Source organism: Harmonia axyridis, chromosome 1 (genome assembly GCF_914767665.1).
Source record: "Harmonia axyridis chromosome 1, icHarAxyr1.1, whole genome shotgun sequence".
NCBI lineage: Eukaryota > Metazoa > Arthropoda > Insecta > Coleoptera > Coccinellidae > Harmonia > Harmonia axyridis.
The window spans coordinates 45,126,706-45,139,948 of NC_059501.1; the positions used below are offsets into that span (position 1 = coordinate 45,126,706).

Here is a 13,243-nt window from a genome sequence, read left to right on the forward strand (position 1 = left end):
CTAAGAATTTAAAATAACAATTAATTTCTCAATAACACAGCCGTGCGTTTTTCAACCGTACGCGACAGATGTATATCTGATAGTTGATTATTTTTTGTTCTTATTGATCTTTCTCCTGTTTTCTTCGTTTCTGTTATTGCCAACAATTCCCAACAGTCCCATATCCTCCAATTCGGCCTTCAATTCTTCAATCCTTTTTTTGTTACATCTTCACATTACAAGTTGCTATCTTTCATACTGACTCAGATTTCAATTTCCTCGATTTAGCATTCTCTTGTCCTCTTTCATGCTTTGCCCTTTCATCCATTTTAGTACTTGAGAGAAAGCCATTTTCTAGTTTTCTGGTTTCAATTTTTCTATTTTTTTCCCTTTTCTCATTCCATCTATACTTCACGTTTGACGTTGTCTATGATCAATTTCTGAAAACTTTTTTTCACAGTCTTGCCTGCTTTTTTATAAAATATATCTAAAAAATGTTATATAAATATAAATCCTCAATATTCTCGACGCTTGAATAACTTCCGGATGTTGCTGACATATTATCCTTTAATATTCTGTAGAATTTTTTTTTTTGGTATATTCAAAAACCATATTATCTCGTTTTTATCTATAGCTCTCATTATATGTTATCAGTCTTTCGAAGTACACACTGAGTTTTTGTTTCAGTGTGTCTAAAATTTGTTGAGCATTTTCGTTGTTTGGATTATACGTTGTATGTTGTCGGTGACGATGCATTATTGTATTCAACATTTTTTAAAGATTTCTATACGGCGAACCTTTTGCAAATTGAGAGAGCCTCCCACTACCTTGTCGAATGATATGAACTTTGCTTTTTAGCGTTTTTTGCCAATGAGTTTTTTTTTTTGATTTTCCCTGGCTGGTTGCTAACTTTTAGGTTTTGGCTTCACATCTAGCAGTATTGTTATCGAAACAGCTGCACAGAAGATAAGGTGCAATGATTCGTGATTTTGATGGCAGAGTATAGGTAATCTCTTTAGTGGTCATTACCAAAAGTTTCTTGGATGTCCTCAATCTTGGCAGCATCGGTCACCTCAATGAATCTGTGCCACCAAAATCTATAACGCATCTATTCATTGTGGCATATAATCGCTCCAGTAGTTCTAATTGGTTTTCTTCTGAATTTTCGACGAATGCAGAATATATATTCCGTTATTGCGCATCTCTAACTGGTATCCCATCTGCGTTGTTTGGTTGCCCAAGGTTCATTTATGTCTTGGTGTTGTGCTGATTTTCATCACAATGGTGATTTCCTTCAAATGTCGTTGGTTTTAATCATTATTATTATTATTATTTACATCAAAATAACACTCTAAATTATTATAAAATGAATTAATTATCGAAAATTTTTTCTTTCAGCTTATATCCATCTGAACAGATCGATTGATAACGCTGTCAGACTAAGTATCTCCTTGACTTACACAGGCAATTTCAATGAGCAACGCAAGATCACCAATCCTTCGTGGAATATCAAAGTTACACAATTGGAGTGTGATGCAAAAATGGATATATTTCACCATAACGAAGAATTCCCAAGGAAGGACTTACTGATGCAAGGTGGTATATTCCTATAAAATGATTACTTTACTAATACTTCAATTATAATAAAATATTTCTATATACTAATCGACAAAACAGTACTAGGGGGGGGGGGGGGGTTGCAAGGGGAAAGAAACGCGTTTTTTCAAAAGGTCCTGAAAGATTAGACTTTTTTCGACTGTTCAGAGCGGAGTAGGAAGGGACGCGATAATACGTTTCGAAAGGGGAAAGACGGAATTTTCTTACGGTACCGGTGTTTTTCGGCACAAGTATCCCGATTATTTTATAACTTTTCTCAAACTCGACGAAAAAATCGATTTTCGTCGAAAGGTGAAAATTTTCAGAAACGAGATCGGGCGTAGGATATCGTCGGGACGAGATGTTTTTCTGCTCAATCTGATGCACGAAAGATGAACTGAAAAAGTAACGGAGCCCTTTTTTCGATATTCGTCTTTGTTTTCTCGAAAAATTCACACCAGATGTGTAATTTTAGTAACATTTTGACGTTTCTCTAAAATTTGTGTTCGCCGATATCATCCATCGATGGCATTCAGAATAGAAACGATGTGAATGGAAATGAGAAACGTCGGAGGGAATATTCAAGAAACGATGATTCAGATTTGATTCAGATCCGTTTTTCGAGGTATATTTGATGATATTTTCGAACAGAATCGTTTTGTGTCAGTCGAATACATTCGTTTGCTGAAGTTTCTACAGGAGTTATTTTGGTTATTTGAGGTGTTTTCAACGAGATATTCAAGCAACTAATGTTGATTGATGTTTTGTTGAGATTTTCATGGAAATTGGTCAAATCTTATAGCATTCCGTTTCATGTAAGTTGTCAAGGAAAGACGTGAATATTTCATTTTGTACAGAGAACAGCATTCAAGGCCAAGTAAATCGGTAGGTACAGATATGAATATTCGATTTCCTTCATATTTAACTGTTTTTTAGACGAAAATCATGAAAATTATTCATATTATTTATAGAATCTTTGTAACATGTAATTTTGACATGTTTCCTATAAGAAGCACAAATGCATCAAGTTTCGTAAAGGGATTGTAGCCGGACGGTTAGGGATGCGGACGTTTGAACTGAATCCTCTATGCGCTGCAAGTTCGAAATTCAGCCGGTCAATATATTTTTCTTTATTTTTCCGCCAGTTATTAATTTTTATATTATTTGGCAGTGAATGCTTTGGAATAGTGAAATGAATCAAATAAAAGTAATGATGATTTTAAAATAATAGGGGTTTCCACATTCCCATTTCATACAGGGTGTACAATTTTCCAGAGTCAATTATACATTGCTGGAAAATCGATTGAAATCTGAAAATTGGAATAAGAGCTTCAGGTTAGTTTCTCTTGCATAATTTGCGAAGATATACGTGCGATGAGTATTTTTATATAAAGTGCACAATTTCCGAGATCCAATTGGATGACTCTGGAGAACTGAATCCTTTTGAAATTTTATATTTCAGATGTTAGCTCCAGGTCATTATTTCATTGCATAATTCTTGAAGGTATACAGTAAGTGATTGACGATTATATACAGGGTGTATTGTTTTTGAATGGCAATTACACGTTCATTCTTTATAATACAGGAAATCATTGAGGAAATATATAATAATTGTTTAAAAATTATATTGAGTGTACAAATTTGGGGTACGAATATTACATTCCTGGAAAATAGAAATTGAAGAAATTGAGTCCGTATGGAATCTGAAAATTTCTCATTCTGCCATTGCGTAATTCTTGAAGGTGTTCGAATAATGAGTCGGGCATGTTCTTTGGAATTTTTGGTGGCTTCTTTGTGTTTCAACAAAAATTCATATACACGATGTTTCATGTAGACTTGATTGTCACTTGATTAAAATTATTCGATATTATTCCAATCCCTAAATTATATATAGGTTGTGCGTTTGTCATGCGTATAAATGGAATTAGTGACACCTTAGTATCTCGCTTTATCTATTATACTTTTCAGATTGGCCCATACTCTATATTTCGGTTCTTCTATAAGAAACAAGAACATAGATAGATAATAGATCTGCGGCCAATGCAGTTCTATAGACAATATGAATTTATGGGCAATATAGATCTACCTACAAGGTAGATCTGCGGCGCGTACTAGTACTATACTAACACATTACTCATGCATTAGAATTTTTTGATGAATTGGTACTTCTCTACTTTTTCCTATGAAAAGTTTGGAAATTAAAAAATTAAGCAGCATTCAATGAAACAATAGGCGAATTAGATGGCTTGATGTAAACCTTTTCTGTATTATTTCTGAGTTGTTATTTTGCAATATACAAATAAATATAATCAAGCTCAATAAGGGGATTTAGAAACTTGAGAAGCGTTTTCATCCAACTTTTAATGAGCATCCACCCTCCCTCATAGGGAGGGTTGTGGTTAAGGTGTCTAACAACCTGGTGTATGAACTGATTAGATTTTGTTTTTCAATTTTGGTGATATAATAGTACGGGAGCTAGCAACGTTTGAAAAGTAAGAATTTTAGGTCAGCTGATTTTGTGATATGTCGTCCCTCTTGCACTTTCGGTTATAATCCGGGCTATCTGGCTGGCGATAGCGGTTGCGTTCATTAGTGCGCATCCTACTATCCAGGTAATAATCCTGGATTTTGAAAACATTTTAGAAGCCGTAATTTTTAATTTTTAAATAAGTCTACCTGACATACTTTTTTTATTGCCAGACATTTTTGACAATGCTAACTATGTGCCAAACGCGATTTTTTGTTTTTTATAAAAATTGCAAAGTATTTTATAATGTCTGTAATTTTAATATTATGTTATTTAAATATAAGAAAAACTTAAAATAAATTTTCCAGACATTAATTCGATTGCTAAGTCTTGAATTAAAATTAAATAGTCATGAAGAGTATTGCAGTATAATGATAGTAGTCCGAGAGAGACAGTTGCAGAATAAGTGGAAAATGATACAGAGAACCATTACGAAAGTAAATTACTTTTCACTGTGCATATAATAATAATCTGCCAAAATATCAAAACAAAATAATTTCGTTACCACCATCAGCGAGCACAGATTTAATACCAAATAAAGTGTTATCGGAACTGCTCAATTCTTATAAAAGGTACGTAGAAAATTCCAGACAAGGCAACCACGCAAAAACAGCACAATTTTATTCATATAAAATAAACCTGTCGAGAAGGATACGTATGGCTGACTTTGAAATGTTTAAGTACGTGATTCAGAAAATAGTAAATTTATTTTTTATTGTCAATCAGCCTAACTACGCTCGATATTGTGTAAAATATTCGGAAAATTTGAATAATATCAATAAAACCCACCCTGGACTAGAAGATGATTTTTATAAAGGAAGTTTCGGAGTTAAAAAAACCGATATACCATTCTCACGAATACCGATAGATCTCACTCTGGAACAAACAATAAATGCTGATGCAGCTAAACGATTGAGTGGTATTGCTCTTTTTACTAATTCTATAGCTGCACGACAACGCTGGTCAAAAAGTCACAGCATAAGAGCAGCATTGATATCACACGTCTTGGATGTTTGTGGCTTAAGGTACTTACAAGATGTAACAGCACAATTACAACCGAACAGAATTAAAATCTATGGAAAACAAATTGCTGATTTTATTGAAATTCTCAAAACAAATTGCAATTAATTCAATTCACAATTAGATAAAGAAAATCTGTACAACATTGCTATTTCAAAGCCTGCTTCTCCTGAAGTTGCTAACTTTTTATTGAATATTCACGAGAATGGTGAGAATATAAGGAACCAATTTATCAATGAATGTGCTGATGATGGGAGAAGATTTAATAAAGCAATAAAAAAAATTGAGTTTTTAATTTTGCTGAAGCACCAAAAAAAAAAAAGATTTTTTTTTTTTGCATCTGATGAAAGTTGTGCCACAAACCTATGACGGTGTTTCTAAGTACTATCTCCCAAATGAAATCTGCTCGAATTGATATTGTCTTCGACCAATATTTTTCGCCTTCTATCAAAGATTGTGAACGTTTACGGCGAGAAGAAGCAACCAGGGACCGTATTCTCGACAAGTGATCTTTCAAAACGTATACGTTCTTTCAGAGCTCTGCTCATTGAATGTGCGTATACGTTTTGAAAAATCACTTGTCGAGAATACGGTCCCAGCCCTTTCTCAATCGGTCCTAACCAAATTCGGCCCCATCATTTCGCAGCTGAACTTAAAAATGTGCAATTTAAAGAAGCTTTGGTTAACTTTTTCATTGATCACTGTGGTAGTGAAGACATGTTGCCTTTCATTGGTAATAAAAACATTCACGTAAGTTTCAATAAATGTTATTCATACAAAGTGATAAATAACAAAGTAATTAAAACTATTCTAGAATCAGCTTCTTCGTGTGAAGAACACGAAGAAGCTGATTCTAGGATTATTTTTCATATTTGCCAAATCGATTTTGACGCTGACGTTGTTATACGCTGTTCTGATTCTGATATTTTAATTATACTTCTGGGAAATCTGGATCACCTGAAAGCATCCTTGAAAATTTGGATAAATATAGGTGTTGGAAATCGTTACATAAACATCAATGAATTACACCGAATTCTTGGTGACTCTTTATGCAAAGCTTTACCATGCTTCCACGCAATAACCGGATGTGATTACACGCCAGCTGTTTTTAGAAAAGGCAAAGTTAAGCCTTTTAAAATATTAGAAAATTCTAAAGAATACCAGTTAGCTTTTGATAATATAATTACGGATGACGAAGAAGTACTTGAAACTAAGTTTGTAACGCTGGAGAAATTTATTTGTCAAATGTATGGAGTTAAAAATTGTTCCAATGTTAATGATGTTATTTTTGGTGCTTCAGCAAAATGAAAAACTTCATTTTTTTATTGCTTCATCAAATCTACTCTCATCATTAGCGCATTCATTGATAAATTGGTTCCTTAATTCCTCACCATTCTCGTGAATATTCAATAAAAAGTCAGCAACTTCAGGAGAAGCAGGCTTTGAAGTAGCAATGTTGTACAGATTTTCTTTATCTAATTGTGGATTGAATGGATTGCAATTTGCTTTGAGAATTTCAATAAAATCAGCAATTTGTTTTCCATAGATTTTAATTCTGTTCGGTTGTAATTCTGCTGTTACATCTTCTAAGTACCTTAAGCCACAAACATCCAAGACATGTGATATCAATGCTGCTCTTATGATGTGACTTTTTGACCAGCGTTGTCGTGCAGCTATAGAATGAGTAAAGTGAGCAATACCACTCAATCGTTTAGCTGCATCAGCATTTATTGTTTGTTCCAGAGTGAGATCTATCGGTATTCGTGAGAATGGTATATCGGTTCTTTTAATTCCGAAACATCCTTTATAAAAATCATCTTCTAGTCCAGGGTGGGTTTTATTGAAATTATTCAAATTTTCCGAATATTTTACACAATATCGAGCGTAGTTAGGCTTATTTACAATAAAAAATAAATTTGCCATTTTCGGAATCACGTACTTAAACTTTTCAAAGTCACCCATACGTATGCTTCTCGACAGGTTCATGTAGTGACTAATTAACTCGAAGTATATCATATAAAATTGTGCTGTTTTTCCGTGGTTGCCTTGTCTGGAATTTTCTACGTACCTTTCATAAGAATTGAGCAGTTCCGATAACACTTCATTTGGTATTAAATCTGTGCTCGCTGATGGTGGTAACGAAATTTTTTTGTTTTGATATTCTGGCAGATTATTATTATATGCACAGTGAAAACTAATTTACTTTCGTAATGGTTCTCTGTATCATTCTCGACTTATTCTGCAACTGTCTCTCTCGGACTACTAGCATTATACTACAATACTTTTCATGACTTTTCAATTTTAATTCAAGACTTAACAATCGAATTAATGTCTGGCAAATTTATTTTAAGTTTTTCTTATATTTAAATAACATAATATTAAAATTACAGACATTATAAAATACTTTGAAATTCTTATAAAAAACAAAAAATCGCGTTTGGCACATAGTTAGCATTGTCAAAAATGTCTCGCAATAAAAAAGTATGTCAGGTAGATTTATTTAAAAACAAAAAATCAAAAATTACGCCTTCTAAAATGTTTTTAAAATCTAGGATTATTACCGGGATAGGTAGGATGCGCACTAATGAACGCAACCGCTACCGCCAGCCAGATAGCCCAGATTATAACCGAAAGTGCAAGAAGAACGACATATATCACAAAATCAGCTGACCTAAAATTCTTTCTCGAAAACGTTGCTAGCTCCTTTACTATAAGTTAAGTTTCGTTGAGTCAACTTTAGGTAGCGCTATAAACAAATAATGACAGATTCTTGTTATTTATTATTTATGAGTTTTATGAAATTTTGTACCTATATATCTTGCATTATCGTTATGACCTGTGTAAGCATTTCTTGGAATTGTCAAAACAACTCATCTCCAATGAACTCTCTCTATTTCAAATACATATTTGAATTCATTCTAGTGAGTTTTGTGTTTTGTTTCACGACTTTGCACCATCATACTCGGTTACACATCGCTTCTGATTGGCCAGGATAGTGTTTTAATTGATGTATCCTATCGAAATCAAAGGAGAGAAGATCGAAATGACAAGTATGACATTGCGGCGCCGCCACGAAATAAAACTAATATTCTCAATTTGGTCGAATGTCATAGCCATCGAGATAGAATAGAGAGGAGACGACATCACGTGACTCAAAGCGGTACCACTTCGCCATTTTAGATATAGCTCTCAGTCAACTTTTGACCAATAACATTTTATAGTAGTGAACAGATCCGTATTCACAATTCTTGCATATCTTCACCATACTCTAAATATATTCGAATTTATATGGCAGAATAGGTTCTATCTTATTCGAAACAAAAAATTGTTTGTGAACAATGCTTAAACTGTTTAAAAAGTGATGAACACGGTTCATTTTTGTATTCCTTCGTGAAAGTTCACTTAATCCGACCCTGATCTTTCTCCAATTTCAGTAATAGAGTTAGCCCCGCCTACTGGTCACTTTTTTTCTAGCACAATAACAGCTCATAGCGCCTCCTTCTATTCGATCTCGATGGTCATAGCATCCAAAAATTGACGAGTGCATACACCATGTTTTTAGACATTTTAGTTGCAATGTTTCATCCTGATATAACTGATGGAATGATCAATATGACAACTCGATGGTCCCTGTCATTTACACATTTCATTTCCATAGCGGAGCGTGGTGACTATGTTTGCCGCATAACGATTGGGTTCATGTCGCAAGTGGTTTCCTTCTGCCTAGAATTATGTACAGTGACTGTATATTATACTTGAGTGACGATACGGCTCGTCAGCGTTTTGATTGGTTGGAGCCCTGTCCGCCATCAAAGGTCGAACTTTCAACAGAGATTTCTGATTTTCACTATTTACATTCGAGTTCCGGGCTGTTTCACATGCTTTGAAGCATTCTTGTTCAACTTGTTAGTGATTGTGACTGGTTTAGGGGGTTCAAACCCCCCAAAATGTGAAGATTTCATCAAAAGAAATGAGCGGTCGACCAACCTTCGCCCGTGCGAAGTCGATACTCTGAATCTTGAATTACCGATTAACGTTTGAATCTATCTTTTCCCGCCGACTTTTAATGGCGGATGGCCGAAGTTGTCGTCACTGTAGTAAATATAGTCACTGTAGAATTATGCAGCGTACAGTGCCATTTTTCGAGCTTGCAAAGAGTCGCCACCAATCAAGATTATTATGAATTGGATAATTATGGTGCTTATATTCAGCAACGCTTCGTCTGTTCGTAATATCTTTACATTTATCATTTTTGGGGGAGTACTGTGAGACAGAAGAGCGCTTCTCTAGTACCAAATCCTTGTCGAAATCCGAATTGGCAACATAACATGTCGTCTTCGCATTTTTTGTGTATTCTCGTCCGTTTCATTTCCAGAAATATCTTGAAAGTATGGCTCAGCAGACATGATAAAATTGGTCGCATTTGATAGCGTTCGCCTTTTTACTGGTGGGAATGAAGGCGGATTGAAGCCAGTCACTGGTCATCTGGCCAGTCGTGTAAACGGCATTAAATAATCTTTCCATATGGTCGTTACAATCATCTTCGAAGAGTTTTATGATTTCTGTGTACACTTCGTCTGGGTCGGGTGCTCTGCCTGTTTCGCTACGTTTTATCGTCCGTATAATTTCAGATCTAACTCAGATCCACTCGGTGACTTTTCGCTTTTATATTGTTAATCACTTATTTTTGGCTCGTGTTCTTTGAGTAATTTTTCAATATGTTTTGTCAAATCATTCAGTTTTTTATCAGGGTTTGTGATCACTACATCATTAACATAGCTAATTCTCATCAGGTTCGGATGTTTTATTCGTCCAGTAGTTTCCCTCACAAGTTTGTGAATGTTGGAATGGTCGTGTTTCTTCTCCAGGTCGAATCTGACTCTAATTTTCTTATATCTTATGGTTTCGGTGCATATGTTTTCGTTTTTCCTGCATTAGTAGCAAGATATCATCGGTCATCCACTGATTCTTCCTTCTATTGGCCTATGCTCCGATTGAGTCTTTCTGGGCCGATATGATCGTAGTTTTGAGATTTATCTATCTTCTATACCGGTTTATTCATTATTCGATTGCCGCCTATGAGTATACAGAGTGTCGCGGAAGAATGCGACAAACGGATACCATGAATGAAGGTCATCATGGAGGACTCGTATCAAAAGGTTTGAATCGCCTGAGTGCGTTTGGGATATACAGGGTGATGTTCATCATATGAGTGAATAATTTCAAATTTCGCAGTTTTGTCATCCTTTACTATCGCCTCCCCTCAATATAACTGAAATCCGGTAAATCAGATCCGAACTATAAAATTTTCAAGCGTGAACATTATAATTTTTATCCGTTTTCGTAACCAAAAATAATTAATTCATAATAAAAATTTTAAATCTCTGCTTGGCACGGTCATACAGAGTGATCAAAAAACATTCCCTTAATAGTGAAATTTTTTCAGTTCAATTACTTCTCAATTAATCCACGGAATAATTTCAATATTTGAAGTTTTGTCACCCTTTACTATCGCCTTCCTTCAATATTTCTCAAATCAAATAAATCAGATACGGACTAGAAAATTTTATAGTTTTTCTATTTTCGTGAATATTGGTTCACCTTGTACCTTAATATCATGATTTCTTTTCGTTCTCGTAACCACAAAAAAATTATTTCACTATAAAAAGTTTAAATCTCTGCTTGGCACCGTCATACAGGGTGAATAATAAACATTTCCTCATGAAGGAAATTTCATAATTCAAGAAATCTTGAATTTATCGGTAGAATTATTCCGAAAATTGCAGTTTTTTCACCCTTTCCGAAGGTCTTTCCTAAATGTTCCTCAAATTGAAAGAAAACTTTCAATCAACAAACTGGATAAAACAGCAAAAAATTGTAAGTATTTGATCTCGAAAACAGTGAGTCTCAGTCAAATATTCTCGTACTTTTTTTAGTTAGTGCGCATTAGCTCCATGATTTTGCAATCACAATACAATCTATTGGAATGTTTTCTAAAAAGTACAATTATGTTTCTGAAAATTTTCCTGAATTTCGACTACCAATTTTCAAAATTATTAGGGCAAATAAAACGATTGTTGTAGATACCGCAACAAAAATTTATCTCAAATAATCTCTCAATACGTGAAAATTAAGGGAATTGTTGATTCCATTCCATTGAAAATATTCTTTAAAGCCTAAGCACAATCACAAATCAGCTATGGCATTATTGGGTGGGCTGGGTTATTCAAAAGTGGGTCCTGAAACTGATTCACAGAGAACCACGTACTTTCCCGAGTCATGAGTTATTTGAGCTAGCTGAAGTTCATGATGTAAGGCAATTATACGCTATTACAGAACTATCTAACATCCTGTTCAATAAGGTAATAGTGAACGCCCTGCAACATGATTACACAACCAGGAACAGAGATCATAATCACCAAACACCCAAATGTATGAAGCCAATTGGCCAGCGATGCTAAAACTATCTTGCACCCAAAATTTATAACTTTTTTCCGGAAAACTAAAAAAATATGAATATAAATTTGTTCAACAGACAACTGAAAGCTTGGATGAGTATTGTAACGAACTCGCAAGCCCTACGCCACTGCGTCTTTCTAGAAGGTACTGGAAGCGCCGCTAGAAAGATCAAGTCTCTTCTAGAGAGAGATGCCAGCGATATAAAAACCAGTGCTGTACACTCAAGTAGATATAAATAAATTAGAGTAATATTTGAAATAAATTATCTGTAAATAGTTGTTTGTGGCTGTGTATATGAAATAAATTAATGTTAGTAAGAATTACGGTTTTAATTGACAGAAAAACGTTACGATTAGTGTCAGAAGTGGGATTAGCGTGTTTTCGAATCGGGAGTTAAACAAATCGTGGACATTTCTGTGGATATTTTTGTGGTCATTATCGTGGCCATTTTTTTTTGTAATCATTCTCGTGGACATTTTTGTGGATATTCTCGTGGAAATTTCTGTTGACACTATTGTGAACATTTTTAATAATAATAATAATAATCGTCTTTATTGGGCGAAGTTTAGCTCACAATTTAACAATATATATCTTAATCCTAAACAAAAAAAAACATTTATGATTAACAAGAAGAAAAGAAAATTATATACTGGCATTTATGAAGCAGTTGATCCCTGGCTGAATATAAGTGATTTTTTAATTTTTGACTTGAAACAATTCAATGAACTTGCTTTTATATTATGATCGATATCTTGTAAATGAAAGGGGCCTGATATGAGAAGGAACTCTTAAATTTAGATGTAATGTGACGTGAGATACTGATACCTGACGAACTGCGGACATTGACACTGTGCACATTTCGTCTATATATGATTTTCTGCTACAGATATGGGGGTTGCCTCAGCTGAATGATTTTATGAATGAAACATGATAGATGAAATTTACGGCGATTCCTCATGTTGATCCAACCTATAAAATTTATGTAGCCAGAGGTCATAAACAACATCACAGAGATTGAAATATGATAAGATGAGTTGATCACAGACCATCATTCTCATACGTTCCTGAAGAAATTTTCGACTATTATAAATAAGCCTGAGAGATAAATAGGCTCTCTTGATGTGAGCAGAGACTTGAGCTGAGAATTTCAATGGTGAATCAGCATACAACCCAAGATTATTAACTGATTTCGATGGCTTTAAAACTTTTTTTAGAATCCTGACAGAAAAAGCACCAAGCTTGAAAAAAGAGTTAGCGCTTTCAATTATAAAAAAATTAGACTTTTCAAGAATCAACTGTAGATTATGATTCCTCCCCTTCAATGCCAAGGAATTTAGATCTTCATTTATCTGAGACCATGTCACTGCAGCCTGATCTGGTTTGAAACCAATGTTAATCTGAATATCATCAGCAAAAGCATGAAAACGGCAAAATTTAACAGTCTCACACATATCAGCAGTATAGATCAGAAACATGAGTGGACTCAGAATCGAACCCTGAGGTACTCCCTCTGTGATATGAACACACGATGATCTACCTCTCTCAACTCTCACATATTGACTTCTATTACACAGAAATGTTTCGAAAAATTCAAAACAATTCCGGAAAGTTGATAATACTCCAGCTTGGCCAGAAGCAGCTCATGATTGATTGAGTCGAAGG

At 34.5% G+C, this 13,243-nt stretch overlaps 1 protein-coding gene across 1 annotated transcript in view; it reads left to right on the forward strand.

Annotated features, from left to right (window-relative positions):
• Window positions 1–13,243, forward strand: part of LOC123677006 — a 135,007-nt gene that overhangs the window by 78,212 nt on the left and 43,552 nt on the right. The window contains exon 5 of the mRNA XM_045613394.1: window positions 1,378–1,575. Within this exon, the coding sequence (XP_045469350.1) occupies window positions 1,378–1,575 (198 nt within the window). The remainder of the gene's footprint in view (window positions 1–1,377; window positions 1,576–13,243) is intronic.